At 40.0% G+C, this 26,023-nt stretch overlaps 1 protein-coding gene across 3 annotated transcripts in view; it reads right to left on the bottom strand.

Annotated features, from left to right (window-relative positions):
* The window catches only part of Cpne4 (copine IV), a 467,844-nt gene that overhangs the window by 324,544 nt on the left and 117,277 nt on the right, over positions 1-26,023 (bottom strand). For all 3 annotated transcript variants that reach the window (NM_001357439.2, NM_028719.3, NM_001378996.1), the window contains exon 2: positions 23,396-23,576. In NM_001357439.2, the coding sequence (NP_001344368.1) occupies positions 23,396-23,576 (181 nt within the window). The remainder of the gene's footprint in view (positions 1-23,395; positions 23,577-26,023) is intronic.

Genomic DNA, 26,023 nt, shown 5'->3' with positions numbered 1-26,023 from the left:
GTGACTGTGGCCTCATAGAATAAGTTTGGCAGTGGTCTTTCTGTTTCTACATTGAATAAATGGTTTGAGAAGTATTGATTGGTACTACCTCTTTGAAAGCCTAGTAGAATTCTGCACTAAAACCATCTGACCCTGGACTTCTTTTGGTCGGGAGACTTTTAATGATTGATTCTACTTCCTTAGCATTATATGGGAAGTCTAGGAGAGTAATCCTAGATTAGGTTTCTACTGGGGAGCATACAGAAACTGAAGTGGCCATCTCCTGTAGCCAGGAATAACTCCAGTGGAGGGAAGAGGACATCAACCTATCCACAAAACCCTTAACCCAAAATGTGCCCTGCCTACAAGATATGCAGGGATAAAGATGGAATAGAGACTAGGGAAAGGCCAACCAATGACTGGCCAACATAAGACCCATCCAATGGGAGAAAATCAACCCTGATGCTATTAATGATACTCTGTTATGCCTGTAGACAGGAACCTACCATAACTGTCTCCTGAGAGGCCTCATCCAGCAATAGATGGAAACAGATGCAGAGACCCATAGAGAAACATTAGGCATTGCTTGGGGAGTCTTGTAGAAAAGTAGGGGATAGAATTGAGCAAGCTGGAGGGGCCAAGGATATCACAAAAAGGCCTACAGAGTCAACTAACATGGGTCCATGGGGGCTCACAGAGACTGAACCACCAATCATAGAATTTGCAAGGGCTAGACCAAGTCCCCCCACATTTGTAGCAGATGTGTAGCTTGGTCTCCATGTGGGTCCCCTGACAATTGGAACAGGGGTTGTCTCTGATTCTGTTACCTGCCATTGGATCCTCTTCCCCTACCTGATGGGGCCTCAGTGGGAGAGGAGATAAATAGTCCTGCTGGGACTAGATGTCCCAGGGTGGGTGGTAACCAAGAGGGGCTTCACTGTCTTTGAGGAGAATGGGAGGGGTAATATGGAGAGGGATTTAAAAGGGCAGGACTGGGAGGGAAGGAGGGAGGGGGCTGTGATTGAGATGTAATGTGAATAAAAATAAATAAATTATGAAAAAATGGAAAAAAGAAAGAAAGAAAAAGTGAGACTGTTTCCAAAACCACAAAATACTGAATCTGGCTTAAGAACTGAGACAGGAATGGAGCCATCTATCCCACTGAGGCGCCCTCCTTGCTAGATCCCTGGCCAAAGAGTATACTCTTATGTTTTTAGGTCAAAGAATATGAAGAAGTGAGTAGATACACAGAATGAATAAGTCTAGAAATCTAATTAAAGTGTGCCACAAGAAATTTAGGTGGTAAAATTATGCTGTATTTGGACTTGGTGTGAAAAATATAGATTTTAACACTCTTGTCATCAAAACCAAAAAAAGCAGGGGATAACTGTAATATTGTAGATGTGTTAATTGCCTCACATTATAGTAACCTTCTTACACCTCCATGTAGCCTATACAATCAGACTGTATTCTTTACATGTGCAGGATACATTTAAGTTTAAGGAGCTCCAAATAGAGATGAAAAGAGACTTGAGTATCTTCCAATGAATTTGTGAGAATTTTCCCTTTATATGACCAGAAAGAGAGAGGAAGAACAGAGGAAAAAATTGGCATTAAAGAAAAGATGAATGAGCCGGGTGTGGTGGCACATGCCTTTAATCATAGCACTTGAGAGGATTTCTGAGTTTGAGGCCAGCCTGGTCTACAAAATTAGTTCCAGGACAGCTAGGGCTATACAGAGAAACCCTGTCTGGAAAAAGACAAAAACAAAGAGAGAGAGAGAGAGAGAGAGGGGGGGGGAGGGGGGTAGGGGAGGGGGAGAGGAAGAAAGAGAGGGAGAGGGGGAGGGAGGGAGGGAGGGAGAGAGAGAGAGAGAGAGAGAGAGAGAGAGAGAGAGAGAGAGAGAGAGAAGATGAATATGTAGTTGATAATTACTCTGAACATCATGACTAGTCTTTTAATATACAAGAAAGAACCTGGGAATGAAAGGTCACAGAGACACAAAACTTGTTAGGATTAACTTTCCCTCCTCTTTTTATGCTTTTCCAACTTGCAGACTAAGGCTAAGTTACATTAGAAATGTAGCAGCCCCACATCTGAGCTTCACTCTGCTCAAGAGAAAGGCAGCACCTAATATCTAGGAAATGACTTGGTTCTCTCTACCTGGCCTAGTGCAGACTGGAGCTGGCCTGGTACACACAGCTGAGACTCTACGTCCTCCTGTCAAAGATTTTTCATAAGACAAGGTCATTCTATGCCTACAATGGAGCAAGACAAACGTGAGACAATTTCATAAGCATGCCTGTAGCAAAGACACAAACATTGTTCAAACCACAAACACATCCACACGTCTCCCTATCTTGGATGCATGAAATCCATTTCTTTGCCTTCAGTCATGGTCGGTTCTCCACACTTTAATAATATTTATTAAAAGACATTAGAATTTCCCTGTCTTCTTGACAACAGTCCATCTAGAATAAAGCCTTCTCCCATGCAAATCCTCTTCCCAGTGCCTAATGTCAATGCTGTGAGTTCTTCTGAGCTCTCTTACAAAGGAGCTTTGACTACCCTACAGTGTATATCTTCTCTGTACCCACAAGCAACAAATCCAACTTATTCCACAATTGGTGTACATTTCTCAGTTGTTCACTGGAAGGTATGGACAATTCTTTAAAAACTTGGTTCAGTCAAGGAGAAAATGGGTTGCCCCCAAAGCTAGAGTATATACTCAAGTATTAGACTCTTCAGAAGAAGCACCAGAAAAAGATATTGCTCTAATTTTGTCATGTTTCTGCCCTACCTCAGTTTAAAAATGAAATATCAGAGAAACTCCCAGAAGAAATGGTGATGTAAAAATGTATTATTTTTTATTTTTATTTCAAAACTTTTTCCTTACAATATATATTGATCATATTTTTTTCTCCTCTCCCAATTCTTCAAAGATGCTCTTTACCTCCTTACCTACCCAACTTCGTGGTTTTTTTCTCCTCAAAACAAACAAACAAGCAAGCAAACCCAGAAAGAGCAGACAATGGAAATAAAAATAATCAAATAAAATGCCAATAATGTAAAAATTAAAAATAAAATAAATAAGCCAACCAAAATGAAAAAATAAACTCCACCCCTAACCAAGAAGCTATTTGCAATTGATGCCTGCTGGGGAGGGGACAATAAGGTTTTGTTTTATTTTTTCCAGTGGATTGTCACTGGTGTATCAACCACATTCCATGGCAGGACCCATACCCAGGAGTAGTGGGCCAACAAAAATGAAATAAATTAGTATATTGGATATGTTCTTTATTTATATTTCAAATGTTATCTCCTTTCCTGTTTTCTCTACCTCCCAGAAACCCCCATCCCATCCCCCTCCCTCTGCTACTATGAGGGTGTTCCTCCCACGGATGCCTGACAAGAGCATCCTCTGCTACATATGCAGCTGAAGCCATGAGTCCCACCATGAATACTCTTTGGTTGGTGGCTTAGTCCCTGGGAGCTATGGGGGGTCTGGTTGGTTGATACTGCTGTTCTTCCTATGGGGTTGCAAACTCCTTCAGCTCCTTCAGTCCTTTCTCTAACTCCTTAATTAGGAACCCTGCACTCAGTCCAATGGATGGCCGAGAGCATCCGCACCTGTATGTGTAAGGTTCTGGCAGAACCTCTCAGGAGACAGCTATATTAGGCTCCCTTCAAGCATTTCTTGGCATCAACAATAGTGCTGGTTTTTGGTAACTGTATATGGAATGAATCCCCAGGTGAGACAATCTCTGGATGGCCTTTCCTTCAGTCTCTACTCTACACTTTGTCTCCATATTTGCTCCTGTGAGTATTTTGTTCCCCTTTCTAGGAAGGATCAAAGCACCCACAGTTTGGTGTTCCTTCTTCTTGAGCTTCATGTGGTCTGTGAATTGTATCTTGGATATTCCAAACGTTTGGACTAATATCCACTTATCAGTGAGTGGATAGCATGTGAGTTCTTTTGTGATTGGGTTACCTCACTCAGGATGATGTTTTCTAGTTCTATCCATTTGGATAAGAATTCATGAATTTATTGTTTTAGTACTCCATTGTGTAAATGTACCACATTTTCTATATCCATCCCTCTGTTGAAGGACATCTGGGTTCTTCCCAGCTTCTGGCTATTATAAATAAAGCTGCTATGAACATAATGTAGCATGTGTCCTTATTACATGTTGGCGCATCTTCTGGGTATATGCCCAGGAGTGTTATTGCTGGATCTTCCGATAGAATTATATCAAACTTTCTGAGGAACTGCCAAACTTATTTCCAAAGTGGTTGTACCAGCTTGCAAAATCACCAGCAATGGAGGAGTGTACCTTTTTCTCCACATTCTCTTAAGCATCTGCTGTCACCTGAGAACTTCTGGGGGAATCACCATCCCTGACATCAAACTGTATTACAGAGCAATAGTGATAAAAACTGTATGATATTGGCACAGAGACAGGTAGGAAAATCAATGGAATAGAATTGAAGACCCAGAAATGAACCCACACACCTATGGTCACTTGATATTTGACAAAGGAGCTAAAACCATCCAGTGGGAAAAAAACAGCAGTTTTAACAAATGATGCTGGTTCAACTGGCAGTGAACTTGTAGAAAAATGCAAACTGACCCATTTTTATCTCCTTGTACAAAGCTCAAGTCCAAGTAGATCAAGGACCTCCACATAAAACCAGATACACTGAAACTTATAGAGGAGAAAGTAAGGAAGAGCCTTGAACACATGGGCACAGGGGAAGATTTCCTGGACAGGACACCAATGGCTTATGCTCTAATATCAAGAATCGACAAATGGCACCTCAAACTGCAAAGCTTCTGTAAGGCAAAGGACACTGTCAATAGGACAAAATGGAAACCAACAGATTGGGAAAAGATTTTTACCAATCCTACATCTGATAGAGGGCTAATATCCAATATATACAAAGAACTCAAGAAGTTAGACTCCAGACAATCAAATAACCATATTAAAAAGGGGGTGCAGAGCTAAACAAAGAATTTTCAACTGAGGAATATTGAATGGACAAGAAGCACCTAAAGAAATATTTAACATCCTTAGTTGTCATCAGGGAAATGCAAAATAAAACAACCCTGAGATTCCACCTCACACCAGTCAGAATGGCTAAGATCAAAAACTCAGGAATGAATTATTTTAAAGGAACAATTGGGATTTCACTTCACTACTCTTCACACAAGAAACAGCCATCTGAAAATGAAGCTCTGTAGTGTGGTGGGCCAAGTACTGTATGGAAGCAACGGATTTCCCCCACATCCTTACTCAGCGCCATGATTTCTACCAGTTCCTGTGCAAGCATTTCTCCAGAGAGCTGTCACAATATTTTTCTTTCCACCAAAGAATACCAGAGTGCTTTTTCTTCTCAAGTTCTTCTTGTGTTGTATAATGTGACAGGTTATTAAATCAATTTCTTTCCCTCTCTTTAAATAGCACATAGCATCAAGCACAGCAATGCTTCAGAATTAAAAATGACAACCTAGAAATGATTGGATTCATCATTTATCTTGAACACACACATGGACCCAACCCACACTGTTCATGTCAACTCATATTCATTCTATATTACTAGTATATGAATTAGCTAGGTTTTAATTATAGCCCAATTTTACTACAACCCTAGTCATAAAATATCATATCATATTATATTATATTAATAGTTAACACATTTATTGACATAAATTAAATTTTAGAAAAGACAGAAATTATTTAGGATCACTTAAGTGAGCTCAAATCATGTCAAACCAAGTATGATCATTAATCTTGATTGTTAACCTGACTTAACTGAAAAATACCCCAATTAGGTATGTCTGGAAGGGCATTTAGAGCCATGAAGATCTGAGGGCCCTGACAGATCCATAATGTGATGGTACTGGGAAATGGTAAAAGAAAATGAGGCATATGTGGAGAAGGAAGCAGGGACCCTGGATGTACTCTTGGGGCTGCATCTCACCTGGCACCTCCCTGTACTTCCCCACTTTGTCTGCTCACGGTCTGCTATGAAGAAGCTCCTCTCCCATCAGGCCCTGCTACCAGGATGCTTCATGATGGGGTCTGAGACATGGAGTACAGAGATCCTGGACTATACCTTTGGAAGCCATGAGCAAAAGACAACAATTTCTACCCTTTTGATGCTTTTGTTGGGGTCTGATCTCAATAATTAAAAGAGTTATAAAAAATGCCAAGAAAGTTGGCACTCTTTGACGGGGGCAAGAGCATGCCTTCCTTTTCATTGGAAATATTTTATTTTATTTTATTTTATTATTATTGGGTATTTATTTCATTTACATTTCCAATGCTACCCCAAAAGTCCCCCACACCCTCCCACACCCACTCCCACCTCTTGGCCCTGGTGTTCCTCTATACTAAGGCATATAAAGTCTGCATGACCAATGGGCCTCTCTTTCCACTGATGGACGACCAGGCCATCTTCTGATACTTATGCAGCTAGAGACATGAGCTCTGGGAGGGGTACTGGTTAGTTCATATTGTTGTTCCACCTATAGGGTTGCAGATCATGCTAGCTCCCTGGGTACTTCCTCTAGCTCCTCCATTGGGGGCCCTGTGATCCATCCAATATCTGACTGTGAGCATTCTGTGTTTGCTAGGCCCCGGCATAGTCTCACAAGAGACAGCTGTATCAGGGTCCTTTCAGCAAAATCTTGCTAGTGTATGCAATGGTGTCAAGTTTGGAGGCTGATTATGGGATGGATCCTCGGGTATGGCAGCCTCTAGATAGTCCATCCTTTCGTCTCAGCTCCGAACTCTGTCTCTGTAGCTCATTCCATGGATGCCTTGCTCCCAATTCCAAGAAGGGGCAAAGTATCCACACCTTGGCCTTCGTTCTTCTAACTTCTATCTTGGGTATTCTAAGTTTCTGGGCTAATATCCACGTATCAGTGAGTACATATCATGTGAGTTCTTTTGTGATTGAGTTACCTCACTCAGGATGATGCTCTCCAGGTCCATCCATTTGCCTAGGAATTTCATAAATTCATTCTTTTTGATAGCTGAGTAGTACTCCATTGTGTAAATGTACCACATTTTCTGTATCCATTCCCCTGTTGAGTGGCATCTGGGTTCTTTCCAGCTTCTGGCTATTATAAATAAGGCTGCTATGAACATAGTGGAGCATGCGTCCTTCTTACCGGTTGGAACATCCTCTGGATATATGCCCAGGAGAGGTATTGCAGGATCCTCCAGTAGTACTATGTCCAATTTTTTTGAGGAACCGCCAGACTGATTTCCAGAGTGGTTGTACAAGCTTGCAATCCCACCAACAATGGAGGAGTCTTCCTCTTTCTCCACATCCTCGCCAGCATCTGCTGTCACCTGAATTTTTGATCTTAGCCATTCTGACTGGTGTGAGGTGGAATCTTAAATTGCCCTCCTGAATCTAGTTTTTCTGATAGGCATATGCTGTTTTGACCACTTCAGACAGAACTTGGATTATTTTTAAAGTTAAAAAAAATATATATATTCTTTAACATGACTTCAAAGAAAGAATCATGTAATCTATCAAGTATTAATAATAATATCAATAATAATTATTAACTAAATGATATAGTCCATATTACTATCTCCATTTATGAATGAGGAAATATAGGTTACTTATTTCTATAGGATTTCATAGACAGTAAACAATAGATCTATAGCTGAAATACAGACCATCTCTGTCAGAGTCAGCTGTATTTTTCCCAACATTAAAAACTACATTCTCTGCAGAGCTTTTTTTTTATGCGATTCCACTCCAGAAGTGACCCTCAGTACGTGTCTCAACCAGTCAACCTCATCTGGAATCCCTATTAGTTCTTAAGTTTGTTTTTGTTTTTGTTTTTTTTTTTTTTTGTTTTTCATATAACTCTTCAGTAGAAAGTACAAGGATTACTTTTAATGCCTTTGAAATTTTCTCCTCTAGTATTATAGATGTAGGACAGTACTGTATCATACCTCTGTGAATGTAAAATAAGCTTGGACCTGCTTTATGATAAGTAGTAGTGACCATGCTTTATCAGAGCTGTTTGTAGTGATGTTGCTCAGAATGTTTTCTTTCCAGATGATGATTGAGAAGCTAATTAAAAAAAAAAAAAGAAAGAAACAAAAAATGGTGCCAGGTACCACAAGAGTAACAGAACTGTGCTGTTTTCTGGGGTTTTGTTTTTTTACTTTTTTTTTTTTTTGATAGAGTGTGCTGGATGTCTCTACAATTTTGTTCAAATGACTGAAATGACTGCAGAACCTGGAAAAGCTGTTGCTGCTATTGATGCATAACATACTGCTATTATTGGTCTTTTTATATAAATATAAATATATACATATATATAATTTGAATTTTTTGGAAACTTTAGCTGTGCTGTCAACTTTGGAAAAACGTATCCCAGTTTACTGTGTTGAGTTGGCATTGTACAGAAATTAACAGCCATATTGGTCTAGAAATGTTGAACTTAATTTTTTTCCCATTTGTACAGGGGTAACTCACTGTATTAAATATGTAAGGCCTTATCTACGTGGGTTTGATTACCAAAACTAATAAAATATTCTATAAATGTAAAAAAAGCTCATTTTCAACTACTCTTGGCTTCACCACAGTTGCTTCCTATCCATACTATCACAACTCTCAGATGGACAAATCCAGTAGCCTCCTGAGCTCTCTGCAATATCCACATTTGTCATTGTGCAGTATCACAAGCGAGGTTGTTTCACAGAGTATGAACCCCTTTTCTGTTCCAAGCCCTCTATTTGTGTTGTGGAACTATGTCCTGCAAGTTGAAGTATTTGGCTGAAGCCCAGGCAATAAATACAACTCACAAGTCCCATGAAGATTACAAAAAACTAGTAGGATTCACAAGGCTTCTGTCCAACGTTATGCAAGTAGTAACAATTGCTGGGAGAAGAGACAGTCAACTAATTGAGTTGTCTGCAAGCAATATAGATACCTTCAGGGACATAGCCTTAGTGAGTTGCCATCCATTGTAGTGGTTTAGCCCCCCATAGGCTTATATGGTCAAATACTTGGTCCTCAATTTGTAGAACTGTTTGGGAAAGATTAGGAGGCATGGCCTCACTGAATGTGTGTTACCAGGACTGGGCTGTGAGGTTTCAAAATCCCATGCTATTCCCAGTATCTCTTTCTATCTTTCTGCCACATATCTATGGAACAGAATGTTAGCTCTCAGATACTGTTCCAGCACCACATCTGCCTGCCTGTTGCCATGTTCTATGCCATGATGACCATGGGCTCCAACCCTCTGGAATTGAGAAGTCTAATACACATTGCCTTTTATAAGGTGCCTTGTCCCTTCATAGCAGTATAAAAGTAACAAAGATGTGTATCCTGGGGTGAACTTTTCAGTAATACAGCTGCCTGTGAGCCATCTAATCTATAAGCAACCTCAAGAAACTCAGTGGTTCACTAAACAAGATTTGGACAAATTTTATTCCCCCTTTGGCCTGTCATATTGGTACCCTATCTGGGGGGAAAAGATATTTGTTCCCATCTCCCCAGGAGAGGGAAATCATACATATATGGCATACTGAATAAAACCCTCCAAGATTTCTTCCATTGTCTACAGGGCTTTGTATGATGATGGTTGTTTGGCAACTCCAAGATCATTTCCTGACGTTTTCCTTATCACACTGTCCTCCAGGCACCTTGCCCCCTCATTGTTTGGGAATGATAAAGATGAGGATAATGAAAAAGATGAAGATGATGATGTTAAGAATGACTGATAACAGGTCCAGCCTATTCAGGAACTTTTAAGTACATAGCAGAGTAATGTTAACTTTAGACACCATGTTGCACAGTGGATCTATGATGTACCTATCGTGGATCTATGATGTACCTATCGAACATAATCTTGGATCCATCCCTTACGAAGTCAGATAGCCTATGACAGGGCCTCTGTCCTTCCCCCTGTCAGAATACCATCCCAAGAATCTAGATGGCTGACTCCTCGCCCATCAGGCTTCTGTATGAATATTTCCTCCTCAGAGAAGTTCTCCCTGACTACAGTTTTAAAATCAGTCTCGATTCATTCTCTATCCACTTCCTTGCTTTAGTTTATCATCAGAGTGTTTGCCATTTTCTAACAATAGATTAGACAATTATTGCATTTTTTCTATTTTCCAGGAAAAAAAAAAGTTAATACCATGTTGCTCCATGCTGTATCTCCAGTGCTGAGAAAAGTGTCTGGGCAGGAACTCAAAAAATGTTTGCCAAATTAAACAAACAAAAGTAAAGAATTATTAATGCACATATGATTAGTGGACTGGTAGTTGAAAGGACAAACTGCTTTATGCCATTGAGTTGTTGTATAGAATACATATTTAAATAGCAAAATGTAATTTCAATTTTTTTAAATTCTCAGCATGCCAGGGGTTATAGCACATGCCTTTATTCTCAGCTCTCAGGAGGTAGAGGCAGGTGCATGCAGATCTCTGAGTTTGGGACAAGCCTGGTCTACAAAGTGAATTCCAGGACAGAAAGTGATACACAGAGACATCTTGTCAAAAAGAAGGAGGAGGAGGAGGAGGAGGAGGAGGAGGAGGAGGAGGAGGAGGAGGAGGAGGAGGAAAAGGAAAGGGAAAAGGAAAAGAAGAAGAAAAAGAAGAAGAAAAAAAAGAAGAAGAAGAAAAAGAAAAAGAAGCAACAACAGAAAAAAAAATCCTCAACATAGTAGTTAACAAGAAAAGACTAATTATCAAAGAAGTGGGAAGATTCAGTTTCGATTATGATGCTGTGACCACATGAGTACGGTCCAGTAAGTAAACAGGACTTGACATCCTGATGCACCAGCAGAAAGGGGATCCTGGAGTGACTAGGACTCCTGAATCTGAAGTCAGAGGATTTAGAGAGAAGACTCCACTACAACGATCACACGCTCTTTGAGAAGACATTGTGGCATCTCAGAGTCTCAGCTTCCTTATCTGTGATAAGTAACTGAGGTTGTAGTAGTAGCCTTGAAGGGTCGTTTTGAGGAATCAATGAGAACACAAGTATGAAAGAGATACCCAGGAACAGTTGTACGTCTTCATTTTCCTCATCTCTAGTGTAGTAATATACGTGTGCGTGATCCTAAAAGTAGGAGAGCAACTGTAATTCAAGTTTCCTTCCTATACTCCTTGAAACTATTCATTGTCTAAGCTGAATATTCAGGATAGAAAGTGTTTCTTTTCACAAAGTCTATGCCGCCCATTCAAGGTTCCAAGAGAGCTCTCTAAAGAGGAATCGAGATCTTGAATATGATTACATTCTTCATGCCCACACACTTCAAAGCAATTGTGTTTTGTATGATAATAAGATGAAATCCTCAGACAAATGATGTACCAGGTATGGTCCTGGGCTTCACTGTGTGGGAGAAGTTAGCATTTCTCATTTAAAAGAGGATCCGTACCCTTGTCCTGAACTGTCATGAATGGAAGTCTACATATAAGCATTCTACCTATTAGTGTAAGCTTGTGGTGTGAAGACATCTGTAGATAATAGGAAACACTGGCCATTCAATTATGCCTAGGACTTCAAGTGCTCCCTGCTGCTCTTCTAGCCATTGTGGAACAGGAATGAGCCATACCAGTAACTTGTGCCCTGTCTGACCTCGTCCTAAGGAAGCAATGAGTCAATTTAAGCTGCTTCAGTTCTGGGTACTTGCTACACAATTTCTCATCTAGTAGCTAAAGGAAGCTGGAGAAGGTGAATCTTCAGTAGATAAAGGCTAAAATAAATTCCTTACACCACAGCTTCCTTGCTCAGAAATGGTTTTGAAAAGGCTAACACTGAGCAAAGTGGGGGAAAGACTGTCCAATTGTTCTTTGATACACAGTTCTGAGCTATGAGCAAAGTGGGGGAAAGACTGTCCAATTGTTCTTTGATACACAGTTCTGAGCTATGATCTTTCACCAAAAACTTGTCTATGTATTCAAGAGGCAAAGATTTTTAACTAAGTCCTCAGATGAGAGAGAACTCTCAAAAAAAAATCAAGTATTTGAAACTAGGATCCAAGATAGAAAGTTGAAGATTTCCAAGCTTCAGTCAAGATAAAATATTTAATTAGCCTATAAACTGACCCTAAGAACATCTGGAGATTCCAGAAGGCAAGAAATTTTCTTGTCACTTCTAAGTGTGCCAGACAGTGGAGGACCATGTTGGCAAAAAAAAAAAAAAAAAAAAAAAAAAGCAGAAACGGGAAGAGAGGTTATCAGCATGGCCTCTCTGAGATTCCGAGCTTACAGATTAGAAAACACAGACCAGCAGCGTGAACTCTCTCCATGCCTATTCATCTTCTTCAAAATACAGAGAGTGGAGGGGATAAGGAAAGTCAGATAAGCCCCGGCCAGGAAGCTGAAGCACACCAATCAGATGGTTATTCACATAGTGAATACATACAGACCTGTTAAATCTCCTCAGGGGATGCTCTCGTACTTTGTCCAGACAATAGAACCAAGAACTCTTAGGCTCATCAGTAGACCAAAACCTTGCCTTTGGCATTAAATACATCTAGATGTGATCATTACATGATAAGTATTTTCCTATCTCTATATAGACATACATACATGCACACATATGTACATACATACATGAGCACCAACAGATCTGTAATATTAGTTTTCATGTGACATTAGTCTTCATGTATTATCTCCATTAGGCAAAGTAGTGTCTAGTATTTATCAAGTGCCTGGAATGTGCCAGGTATTACATTAAGCTACTCTTAAGCACTATCCCTTTCCATCCTCACACTAAACCTTACTTTTACTATCACTGTGTAGATGATGCAAAATACAGGCCAAAGAAAATTGGTGAATTTGCATGAGCTCATACGGACTCTGAAGTGATCCGATTCCAACCTCTGTATCCTCAGTCACGTCACTATCTTGCAACCCAGGTACTCCATCTTCACAACCATTTAGTGAGAAGGTCACATGAGAAGCTCAGAGATGATGGAGGACTTCTCCAAGGTCACACAGTGAATCCGAGGCAGACACTTGCTTCATTTCATACTACACCCCCCCCCCCGATCAATCAAGGCTTCTAGAATTCCCTGAATTGTCTAGAAAGATAACTCAGCTTGAGCTGAAGTCTGGTGGTCCATGCCATAAAGAAAGATCACCTTGGAGTTTAAGTTTCTTCCTCTGGCATTCTTTCTGGAGTTCTCTAATGCTCTTTCAAAAATGGAACCATATCATCTCCCTTTGAACCACAATCTCATATAGAATGCCATTATGCTTAATAGTTTGATGTATTTTATTAATGTAATTTAGAATTCCTGTCATTCAACTATAATGCTCTAATGGCACACAATCTGAAAATCAGTAGCTTCAAATGTAGTGATATTTAGGCATTTGTGTTGGTGAACTGATTGACAAAAAAGGACCAACCATACACAATGGGGGAAGAACATCCCTGTCAAAAAATGGTGTGGAAAAACTGGACATCTACACCAGAAAAATGATACTGGGTCCTTATCTCATACCACAAAAAAAGTCAACTCAACTCATAATGGAATAAGACCCAAAACTCTACGTTTCTAGAAGAAACTTGGAGGAAACACTTTGGCATTAAACTGAACAAGAATTTGTTTTGGCTTTAACAACCAAAGCAAAACAAAATGAGTAGTATTGTAGCAAATGCTTTTATACTGCAGAGGAAACAGTTAGCAGAGTGGAAAGGAAACATATAGAATGGGAGAATATATTTGCATACCACTTACCATGCAACGGATTAACTTCTAAAATATATTAGGGATTCCTAAACTTAGTGTCTAAACAAAATAACAACAGAAAACAAATAACCCAATTTTAAAAATAAATAATGTACATGAAATGGGAGGTCTTATAAGTTGATATAAAAATGGTCAAAGGACACATGAAAACATATTCAATATTAATAATCATGACAGAATTCAAGTCAACACTACAGTGAGATGTTGCATCACATCTGGAAGAGTAAAATTTAGTTTTAAAATAGATACCAAGGTGATGATAAAGTTGGGGAGGGCTAGAGTCTTTGCATGCTATTGTTACAGATAAAAAAAAATGCTACAGGCACTGAACAAAAAAATATGGAGTTTAAACTCCTAAAACTTAAGCCCTAAAAATAGAATTGCCAGATTATGGAGGAAACACACTCTGACCATCTTTCCCAAACATCCCAAAGATCTCTACATTCACATGTTTATTCTAGCCTATTCATGATACAAGATAAGGAAACATCTATATATCCTTTCATAGATGTATGAGTATAAAGTGTAGCATAAACATACAATAAAATATCACTCAGCTCTAAAAGGGAAGGCATCTTTACCACTTGTGGCTCAGATATCATGGACCTGGACAGCACTGAGCTAAATGAAATAAGTCAGTAACAGAGCAAACACTGTGTGATTCCTTTTACATAGGGCCCAGTGTAGTCAAAGGTAGAGAGGAGGACATTAGTATGCTCATTACTAGGGGACACAGAGAGGATACAGTGACCTTTTGCTTATGTTGCATAAAATAACAGTTGTATAAAGCAAAGTAAGTTTCAGAGGTGAGCACCATCACAGTGCCTGTGGTTAGCAATAAGTTAGGGTGTTTATAAAAATTTTGTTAAGAAAATGAATCTCACATTAAATGTCTTTACCATTATGAACAACAAACTAAACCAAAAGGCCATATAGAAGCATAAGGAGGTGATGAATACATTTCTTACCTGAGTCATGCAGATATTAGCATGCATGCATATATAAGTCTAAACTTATCAAAGTATAGACATTAGCTATATAATAATTTCATATAGTAATTAAACCTTAATAAAGTTGGGCTTGAAAATATAAATTAAGTATGATTTATATATTTTATGTCAAAATATATTTTAGAAAATATTCTGTCTTAGTTGAGATAATGATTTCATGAGTGCATCCATTTGTCCAAATGTACCCAGCAGAGCATTGAAGAGGGTTATATTTTATATGTAAATTGTCTCACTAAATTTGATTTTTAAAAATGAGGTCTCAAAACTATTCTTTTGGAATCTGTCATCATAGCTCTGTTCACAAATGGATAATTCTTCGGAGAATGAAAGAGCCATGTTCCAGAGAGCTCATTACTGCATGGACCGTTCAACAAGAGGTTGATAAAAGTGTTCACAACCCACTTCTCTGGGACACACATGGACACATGTACCCCCTTCTGTGTTGCTAGCAGGGATGCTTAAGCATAGGAGGATCGAAGCCTACATCTGGATAGAGTGCAGTAAGGAAGGAGAAAAGAAAATGGGAAAGCCAAGGCAGGTTAGAAAGGTGGAAGGCATTATGTGAGTGGGGAAGGGAAATGAGCCTTTCCCCTAGGAGTCTGGTTGAGGCCTCTCACCATCTGAGAACAAAGAATTCCTGTAAAACTAACTGCTATGAAAGTTGCCAAGATTCACAATATTCTTTTCATATATAGTTTATGTGCAATAGCTATGAATGGGGCTTAAGGCTTAATATATATTATCTTATCCCTCTCACAAACAAGGTGACTAGCATGACTTACAGCAATGGTGCCCCACCTTCCTAAAACTCTGCTCTAGAGTTTGACTTGCTCTGCTGCAGTCCTGTCAGGTGCCCATCAAAAACCACTTTGTGGTCTCATTTAGGTTTCCTGACTAGCCTTGGATGTTAATAACTTCAAAAGGCACAGAATATGGTACATACACATGGTTACTATAAAGACAACAAAGTATGATTTGTTTTTGAGGTGTTCACACCCATTCACGTAGGAATAGCCTACTCCTCTCCCAGAATTTCTTTTCTCTTTAGCCCATGTGTACCCCTTTTAATAAATTCCTACAGTGTGATACAGTGACTCACGCTGAAATTCTTGTCTGTGTTGAAGCCAGAAATGCTGGGTTTGCTTCAGTGGACGTCTCTAAAAAAAGGACTCCCCAGGCTGTGTCAGGGTCTAGTATATAGATGTGTCTCCATCCCTGCATCCTTGGAAAGAGCAGTGGAATGTGGGTTGATTTTGGGGTATCACTTTGCTGTGCCCACTACACTTTAGGAATAAGAACAAATCTAAATCAAGAACTGTTTGAGCTCTTTGCTGGGGTCTGCCTGAGCCTCTATTCCTCGGTCTCTAAAACAGAGTGAGTACTGATTAACAGTCACACATTTAGGGACATGCATATGCTTTCCTCATGGTGCTCAATGCACTCTGTTGTTAATTTTAGTGTCCATGATGCTTTTACACAAGACTACAGTGAAAAGCAAATTAAAAATGAAAGTAGAGATTGTGGATATAAAGGGGTATATTATATAATATTATTATTAATAAAAACCTTATATCAGAGTTCATTGATGATGTGTTAAATGTAATAATCATAATTATTACTGTTACTCCTGGATAGTGCATCAAAGCCCAGGATTCACTGAAGCATATTTTCATAGGAAAATGATCCATGGGTGATAGTCCTGAGTTGCTCAGCATGTCCTGTGAACCCAATAAACATATATTAAAATTAAGTATATCAGTGGGATTAACAGTGATTGAAGAGACATCTTCAAAGTCAGCAATGTAATTTGGGTTACCCCATAATGACAAGTTCTCCTCATTCATTGGATCTGGGCCCAAGGCCACACAATAATCACCTTGGCTCAGCTCCATGGAAAACATCCAACACTGCCGTGGAGGAGAGCCTATGTTCCAGCAAACAGAGGGAAAGCCTTCAGGACACAAGTGTCTGCCTCTCAGGTCTCTGGGAAGCTTTCATTTATCACCCCTGTTAAGATGTCTAGTTCCAGGAGCTAATGAACCCATCGACACTCACAAAAGACAAGAAGGAATTATTCCCACCCCTCATCAGAAGCTGAAAGTTCCACAGTCTCATTAACTGTACACTTTCATCTTTGTGTGGCCAAAAGAGGGTACACAAGATATTATGATAATGGATGGGAATGAACCACAAATTAAGAAAATTGTGTGTCTAAAACTGTTTGGAAAGAACATCCAAGTCATAAGCTTTGTCTTCCTTCAGTACAAAGGCACTGTAAAAGACTTATGTGCAGATTATAGATATGCATGCTGGCAAAACATTCATACATATAAATTAAGAAAAACCCACAGTAATCAGAAGCAAAAGAAAGAAAGAAAGAAAGAAAGAAAGAAAGAAAGAAAGAAAGAAAGAAAGAAAGGAAGGAAGGAAGGAAGGAAGGAAGGAAGGAAGGAAGGAAGGAAGGAAGGAAGGAAGGGAGGGAGGGAGGGAGGGAGGAAGGAAGGAAGAAAGAAAAAGAAAGAAAGAAAGAAAGAAAGAAAGAAAGAAAGAAAGAAAGAAAGAAAGAAAGAAAGAAAGAAAGAAAGAAAGAAAGAAAGAAAGGTCAAATAGTAGTTTCATTTCTCATGCCCCACTTTAAGCTACTCCCCTCCTCAAAAGGAATGTTCATGACCTATGCTAGCCTGTTACACTTACAATGAATTTAAACATTAGTTAAACATAGGTCATCCCAAAGTTAACTCTTAGTTACGCTAGTCACTGTCTATATGCTCAATTGCCACTCATTGGACAGAACAGTTCTGCAATGTTCATCTTTGGAAAGAACTCTGCTGTTCATGCCAGCAGACACATCCAAACTTCAGCCCACAGGCCAAATGCATTCCCAGATAGCTAGGCATGTTGGCCTAGCATGTTTTTAAACCACAGGACAATGCTAAAATGTCAAAAGACACTCATGATAAGGTCTCCCTTTTTGTCAAATTTTAAAGCTCTTGCTGAAAGGTGGATTACTTTGATTTTCTGAGTCTCACCCCAAAACTTATCAACAATCTCTTCACTAACTGTTTAACATCTCAGATTCCCCATGATGAAGATACTAAGAAAGTTAACATGGTGCTTGAAATACGTTTGGCCACTAGATTCATGTAATTCAATGCTTGGCTGCAGGGAGTGGCACTATTAGGAGCTGTGGCCTTTTTGGATTAGGTGTGGCCTTGTTGGAGGAGGAGTCACCATGGGGATGAGCTTTGCAGTCTATTAGTGCTCAAGCATTGCCTAGCATAGAATCGGAGTTTCCTCCTGGCTGCCTTTGGATCAAGGTGTAGAATTCTTAACTCCTCCAACACTATGTCTGCTTGCATGCTGCCATGCTGCCTGCCATGATAATAATGAAATAAACCTCTGAAAATGTAAGACAACCCCATTTAAATGTTGTCCTTTATAAGAATTGCCTTGGTCATGGTGTTTCTTCACAGCAATGGAAACCCTAACTATTAGACACTTAAATAGTCTTTCAACCTTGGATAAAAGCTTTTTCTTCCAACTCTGTGTTTCTGTATATAGAAATCTCTTTTGCCACCAAGATCTTCAATAGAAAAGTCTGCCCTTCAGTCCTTCTCATTGAATGGTGCTTGCTGGCCTTAACTAAGCATATCACTCCTCACTTCTAGCATAGATATGAGGATGCGAAAGTCACTTTTGGAACTTGCATCAGAAAGTAGGTGGTGTCACTAAATAAGTGCTCCCCACTTGCTAACAGTAAATGATTCTCCAAGTGGGTGGTTGGAAAGGTCTATGTGTCGTCTACTTGCCTCTTTTGGTCTAAAATATATTCTGTGTTCTCTTTCTGCACTAGCTGACTTCCAGCAAAGTTTGTCCAATAGGGAGAACAGAAAGCAACAAAAGAGGAAAATTACTCATCATCCCTATTAGATTTTAAGACAGCTTCTCCTGCCCCATGTGCTTCACCACTGTCTCTCCAGCTCCTGGTAGGATGGTCCTTCCATGACCCTGATACCCATGGATCCAGCTTCTTCTAGGTAATGCACCTGCTTGGTCTCTAATACCCAACTCTCCTGTTTGTTCCTCTTGACAGTGGGAGACTGGCAATTTTTAGTAACCGACTCTGTGTTTTGTCAATGTAATGAATACGCATTGGCCAAGCAGTCTCTGAGTATTTGACAACTATCTTTCAGGAAGTTTTATAAGTTTGTCTTAACAGAATCACTTTTCCAGCCCCAAGCTAAGTACCAACTTCCTGGTTCTCATCTCAAAGTTACTTCACAGCCTTTATTTAGTTTCAACTCCATCATCAGTAGTCATACAAATGAATTCTTTCTGGCAGCTGCATGGCATGAGATCTGTTTTTCTAGTCATCTCAGTGGGAAGGAAGTTATGCCTGGTAAACCTACCCAACTACCTGTAGCCAGAGGAGTGTGTAATAGAGCCTATTGAAGAATGTACTACCATTTCCCTAAATGAATGTGATTTGTCATGCTATTTTTACTTTCCTTATTCCTACAAATAAGTGTAGCTTTCATCCCTCATCAAAGACACTTCTCTTTGCAATATATGGAGACAATTACAGAAATCCACAACTTGTATAAAGAATAAGTGACTGAAGGGTGTCCAGCCCTAACTGATACTTCCACAACACAACCCATACACTTGGGACTCTAGGAGCAACCTGGAAGAGAGAGCAGAAAGATTGACAAAGCCAGAGGCTCAAGTTGCCTCCTGATAGAAAGTGAACCTTCAAAATGACAGGTAAAATGTGCTCATACAATCTTGCCATGGACCAGCCCCTGTCGGCCTCCCTTAATCCCCGGGAGAAATTTTGGGGGTCCTGGTTACAGGTGGGCAAGGAGTTGGGGACAAAAAGGGTGACAAACAGACACGACACAAGGGAGTGCTGTATATGGATGTATTTTTTTCAAAGCGAGCATCAGTCTTATAATACAGACAAAACAACAAGAAGGCTAGGTGAATACATTTGCCAAGGTACACTGGTTCTTAACACAAAACAAAGAAAATGCATACATAAAAAGATGGTGGGAGACAGGCTGTGTTTACAACTGAGTATAGGAACAACCCTTAATAAAGATCAGCTAAACACAGGAGCCAGATGAATGCTCTGATACAATGCTAGTTTATTGTTAAACCACCACCAGGGGTCCTTTAGTAAATACCTGATTATGCTATTTCTCTGGGCCCCCGGTGAAAAACCTGCACCAGGGGAATTCTGTTCTACTAACCCTTCCATGACTAATACTACAACCCACCTATTTCCTAGGCCATTGTGTATTCCTGTGTTTGGGTGTGACTCAGCTATTGTCCTAAGTAATTACTATGTAGACTAGCCCTGAGCTTTTCTAGCTCTGTTCAAGTAAAATACTGTAAGAAAGCATGCAAGACCCTCCACAATGTTGCAGGGACAAATCTGGGACATTCTAGCAATGGGAATGCCAATGTTCCAGGAAGCTAAGTTTCCATGAAACTCTTTGCCTCGGGACTGTTTCCAGGCTTTCCAGGCCTGTCATGCCAGTCACTACGGGAATGGATATAGCACAATCTCAACAATATGGTTGTCTGAACTAGACCAGCATAACAGTAAGAGTTGACATGTCACCATAGAGAAGGGAAATGCCACAGTGTTCTACTTCTAGAAGTAGAGATTCAGGTAGTCAATGACTGCTAAAAGAGGAAAGGTCAGGTTCCGCCAGGGACAAGCTTGGTCATAGGTTATCCAGTTCTGAGTAGCCAACTCTGGACACATGTACATGTGAGCAATGTTATATGGACTTAGGAGGTTGTATACACATACACACACACACACACACACACATGTGCACACACATACATGCATGTGCAAGCATGTGTGTGTGTATATAACAGTAGTAGAGGCTATGAATTGAGGAGGGAGGTGGAGACATGGGAGGAGCAGGAGTGATATAAATGCAATGCCCATGTGTGAAGTTCTCAGAAAAATAAAACAAAATAAAGTGTCCTATTCTGTATCCCACCAGTTCTATTCTGACAGCATCTCTTCTAGGAACCCCTCTAAAAATAATTGAAGAATCGTGTGCACCAAGATGTTCAGTCTGGTATTACTTAAATTAAGGCATTTTAAAAGGCAAGGAAGCAGACAGTGGCTTAAGTAAATCTATTTGATAGGATATTATGCAACTTGAAAATTACATCTTATCAAAATGGTAAAATGTGGGAAAAGCATATACTGCTAGGCAATAAAATCAGAAAAGAACATTTTACATGAATAAGAATCATGTTAAAATAGATCCTGGGAGATGGCTCAGAGGAAAGTGGATAACCTGGCTTCTAGAACCAGAGCCCACAGGATGTAAGGTGAGGGGGAACTTCTGCATATTGTCTTCTGATCCCCCACCCCTCCGCTCATGTACTGTAACATGCATACACTCTCATCCTCAACACATGCCAAGTAAATAAATATTAAAGATTAAATTGAAAAAAGGAATGTTTAAAATATGAATATCAGAATAGAGAAAACAAGGTGTTTTCGAAAACAACTTACTCTGTGCTAATTTTCAGAAAGTGATTTGTCCCTGCCGTATGATCCCGTTTAATTTTGTTTAGCTAAGATTTACTTTTTAAAGGTTCACCAACAAAGTCTATAAGGCGGTTGCTTAGAAGGAGAAAAATGTGCCATTACACATAAAACTTCAGTAATGAAGATTTCAGTTTACGGGAGACCTAATTTAGGATTCCAATCTTTCTGTCATTCCTTCTTCAAGGATGAGTCGCTTGCTCGCTGGAGTGCCATCTGTACATGAACAACTACCAACACTCCTTTTCAAAGAAGTGGTTGCTGCCTGAGCTTAAATTTTGCCGACTGCTCATACAGGCAGAACAATATTGCACAAGGCCACACTCTTGCTGTTCTTTTTTCCCCTACTCTTCAGAACCTGGAGTCAGTAGATCAGTTCACTCACAGTCTTTGATAAGTCACTGATAAAATATAACTCACATTGCTTCAAGTTTCACTCAAAACCATAAATATTGTATGATGCACAACTTGTATGGCCGCCATCTCTGCCCTTCCCCAAGTACCATCATGTCTATATGAGCATTTACCAGCACAGCTTCTAGCCAAGCCAGTCCAGGGGATATGAAGAACCTCCCTGCTTTTTCCTATGGTTGTTCTTCATGGGGCCATTGATATCCTGGAATCTAACAGGTAAACAAATAAAAAACTCCATTCCTTCCCCAAAACAGATGAAATAAAAGACCAAGTCCTCTCTTGACACACTGGAAATAGCCACTCTTTGAAGACTAATTCATAGCAATACCATTTCATCCATGCCATTGTCCAATGATCCATTGGGCTATAGAATTTTTTTGTAGCTTGTTTCCTTCCACCACCACTTAAAGCACTGTGAACATACAGGCTCATAGCTCATCCCATCTTCCTGCCACATCTACCATCCCAATGCATCTCTTTACTGTCAAACCCTTCAAGATTTATATACACATAGGCTTCTCTTTCATTAGTCCTCAGCCAACTCAGATTGAAGTTATACACCCGACACAGAATCCCAATGCCATGGGACTTAGAATGATTCCTTTAGACCAGTAGTTCTCAACCATCATAATGCTGAAACCATTTAAAACAATTCCTCAATGTTGAGGTGAGCCCTAATCATAAAATTATTTTCATTGCTACTTTATAACTGTAATGTTGCTACTGTTATGAATCATAATGTAAATAGCTGATATTCAGGATATCTGATATGTGACTCCTATGAAAGTGTTGTACAACCCCCAAAGGGGCTTGTGATCCACGAATAAAGAACCACTGCTCCAGGCTTGAGGACTGGGTTCTATTACTGTCAATGTGCCCCATGTTGCTCTCTCAGACACCTGGTCCTAAGAGCCACACCACTCCTTAAAACTTGTGCTGTCCCTCACAGCTCTTCAATGCGAGCAAGGTCAGCTTCTTTCCTGCCATTCTGTTAATAGCTTAATCAGAAGACTGGCCCCTAGTCTTTGACCAACAATCCCAGGACTCAGCCCAACTCCCAGGTCCAGAGCTCGCCCTCAGGCTACAGAGCAAGGGACTGGTTTGCTTATTACAGTTGCCCTTGACTTCTATCTCAATCTAGAAAAACCCTAGACCCTATACTAACTGCATCTGAGTAGTCAATTCTCTCTCTCTCTCGACTTCCCACAAATGTTCCCTCAGAACAAGGGGCCTCCCTCCCATCATGCCCAGGAGCCTGGTTCTAAATAAATCTAACCTGAAGTCTGCCTTGGTTCTGTGGCGCCATCATTTGCAACATTTATCTTGTCATCCCAGCCCAGCCTGGGTTCTGGATGCAAGTCTCTTTCTGACTCAACATTTTGTCAACAATTGGGTATAAAATAGTATATTATAGTTGTCTCTCAGTAACTATCCAAAACATGCTGAAAACTCTAGGCTCACAAATTGTCAAAATATTACATATCAAAACATCACAAGATGAACAGAAATATGATTCTATTTAGAGTTTTCTGGAACTTCCCTTCATTTTAGAGCAAACATGCTAAAGACAGGAAATATTTTTTATTTTATTATTTTTGTTTTGTTTTGTTTTTTACATTGAACGGACCAGCTAGACAGGCTTCTGTATAGCTCTGTGGGCAAGCCTACCTCAAACCATTGCCCGTGGGATTGCATCTTGAGGATGACACAAGGGTCCGGCTTGGACAGGGCATCTCTGTCGGAAATGCCTTTGCATGCCACACGCAGCTCGACTTTGGTCAGGCAGGGGCTGTTAAAGATTCCCAGCGTGTTGGCAGCCGACTCATAAATGTTGCTCATCTTCTTCATTCTGTGTTAGAAAATAAAAAGGAAAAAAATTGATGTGCCAGTCACCGCAACATTTTTCAAAGGAGGAAGCGTCCCTATCCCGTCACCATTCAGGAAACTGTTCGGCACCCAGATGCGAATGTCTGAAGTCTTTATTATCTCATGTTTCAATTGACTAGCAATTTCAGTGAAACATGGAACAAACAATCCTCCCCACCACTACAAAAAGAAAGATTCCCAAACAGATGCTGGCACTCTCGGCTCAGAACACCATTTTCCAGTATCACTTGCAGAGTAAAAATTTTCATCTGTGAAATAAAATTCATGAATTAGTGAAACAGATCACAAGACGCAATCCAGATTTGTATTAACTATAAGCTTTATGTGAATATCTTTTTTTTTACTGATCAGTTGGTTAATGAACTTTATCACATCTCATTTCTTATTTTTAATTATTATTGCAATATGTTGTGTTTGTCTGTGAATACAGGTGCATGTTCACCATGCAGCATGCGTAGAGGTCAGAAGACATCTTTGTAGTGTTGGTTCTCTCCTTCTACCTGTGCAGGTTCCAGGGATCAAACCCAGATACCAGGTATACAACAAGCAACTTCATCTACTGAGCCATCTTACTGCACCCTCAAGTTTTTATAATTTTCTTTTTTTTCCTTTTTTACTATTAATTTATTTATTAATTTTACATCCTGATCATAGCCCACCTCCTCTTCCCAGTCCCTCCCCCCACCAATACGACCCCTTCCCCCAGTTTCTTTTTTTTCTTCCAATTTTTTATTAGATATTTTCTTTATTTACATTTCAAATGCTATCCTGAAAGTCCCCTATACCCTCCCCTTCCCCGCGCTCCCCTACCCACCCACTCCCACTTCTTGACCCTGGCATTCCTCTGTACTGAGGCATATAAAGTTAGTAAGACCAAGGGGCCTCTCTTCCCAATGATGGCCAACTAGGCCATCTTCTCCTACATATGCAGCTAGAGACACGAGCTCTGGGGGTACTGGTTAGTTCATATTGTTGTTCCACCTATAGGGTTGCAGATCCCTTCAGCTCCTTTGGTACTTTCTCTAGCTCCTCCATTGGGGGCCCTGTGTTCCATCCAATAGCTGACTAAGGAAATCCAAAACACCATCAGATGCTTCTACAAAAGGCTATACTCAACAAAACTGGAAAACCTGGATGAAGTTTTTATAATTTTCTAAGATCTAACTCTCTTCCTATGTAATGGATCATAGAAGTCCATTGTCTTGTCTCTAAAAGTAATCCAAGTTTCTAACTTCTAAACTCTGGCTCCTTTTCCCAAGATGCCCTTGGCCAACCAGCACCCAAGGGAACCCCAGCATAGATTTTTCTACCTCGAGTGTCTAAATTACTCTTTCCTTCCTTCCTATACTCTAGGCTCCCAGTTACTATATCATTATTCAAAAAAAGAAAGGGAACGCTGGAGAGACAAAACAAAACAACAAACAAACAGTTCTCAAAGGCTGATTCTGAACTCCTGAAACATCAGATATGGGTCTGAACACTACGAACTAGCCCAGTTCATCTTCATGTCATGCAGTGCTCAGGCAAGAAGTACCCACACTCTCCTCCTCTGAACAGAACAGGCCTATGAAGATGCTGGGAAACACTCAGGAACAAAAATCCTCGCAGCATGCTCTATGCTTCTGGTTGCAGAAGGAAAACCAGCAACAGCTCTCTGATCTTCATGTGGAGTTGATGTCTTACAGTGAAATGTCTCCTATAAGACTGGACAGTTCCTCCCTGCCTCCTTCTCTTTCACCATAAGTATTTCGTTTCTCCCTGTTGCTATTGCCATATTAGTTTAATTGAGCAGGCCACACCACCTCTTTCACAGGGTGCTGATTATACCTCAGCCTTAAACATACATGTGCGTGAACATATGCACAGACACACCACATGTGTAGACATGAACATACAAATACACTGCAGTAAAGTTTTAGTGAGATGCAGACATATACATATTTACTTACTTATTATCTCTGGTTACCTTTACTTCAGTGGCTGCTTTCAGTAGCAAAAATAGAGATTGCAGGGCCAACAAAGTTTGAAATATTTACTATGTAGTCAGCAAATATGTGCCAACCCCATCTCTAAAATGTCAGGTTAAGGTACATTTGTGACTGAGGGGAAATTTCCGTCCTATTTTTTTCCAAGTGTGTTGGAAAATTAGTCCACAAGTGCGTGCAACTCTGCCTTCTACCAACTGAATATTAATAAAGACTTGGGGACAGTTGTTTTTGCCGTATTAAAAAAGTCAAATTCCGAGAGGATTGGCTCCTTGCCCAGGTCACATAACTATTCTAATGGCAGAGCTGGAGTTTCAGTGCCAGCCTTTTCTCTTCCAACCCACAACAAGCAAAACCTTTGGTGTAGAAACGTCCAAATCTACCAAGGCACAATGAACAGGACAAACATCCTGGACTTGTGTCG

The sequence above is a fragment of the Mus musculus genome, chromosome 9 (genome assembly GCF_000001635.26).
Source record: "Mus musculus strain C57BL/6J chromosome 9, GRCm38.p6 C57BL/6J".
In the NCBI taxonomy this organism is placed as follows: Eukaryota; Metazoa; Chordata; class Mammalia; order Rodentia; family Muridae; genus Mus; species Mus musculus.
This window is presented reverse-complemented; position numbering and strand designations above follow the sequence as displayed.